The sequence below is a fragment of the Phaethon lepturus genome, unplaced genomic scaffold, assembly GCF_000687285.1.
Source record: "Phaethon lepturus isolate BGI_N335 unplaced genomic scaffold, ASM68728v1 scaffold46947, whole genome shotgun sequence".
Lineage (NCBI taxonomy): Eukaryota > Metazoa > Chordata > Aves > Phaethontiformes > Phaethontidae > Phaethon > Phaethon lepturus.
The window spans coordinates 12,704-12,970 of NW_010551990.1; the positions used below are offsets into that span (position 1 = coordinate 12,704).

At 66.3% G+C, this 267-nt stretch overlaps 1 protein-coding gene across 1 annotated transcript in view; it reads right to left on the reverse strand.

The window, feature by feature from the left end:
* Positions 1 to 92, reverse strand: part of KIAA0100 (KIAA0100 ortholog) — a gene marked incomplete at both ends in the record, with an annotated part of 12,789 nt that extends 12,697 nt beyond the window's left edge. The window contains 1 exon segment of the mRNA XM_010291088.1: positions 7 to 92. Within this exon segment, the coding sequence (XP_010289390.1) occupies positions 7 to 92 (86 nt within the window).
* Between the last annotated feature and the right edge of the window lie 175 nt (positions 93 to 267).

Genomic DNA, 267 nt, shown 5'->3' on the forward strand with positions numbered 1-267 from the left:
TCGGGCCCAAGAAGAAGCCGAAGGAGCCAATCTTCAGCTCCGCATGAAGCTTCTGCCGGCACCAGGTGACGGCCAGGCGACACGCCAGCCACCTGCGGGGACAGGCGGAAGGCCAGGGTCAGCCTCCCCGCTGGGGCTGGGGCCAGGGACCTTCTTTGCTCTTCAGGTGCCAGCTCCAGCACCCACAGCTGAATGGGTGCTCCCAGGGACCAGCCCTGCCACCATGGGTGCCCCAAGCTGGGAAAAAGAGCCTGCAGGGTCACCTCC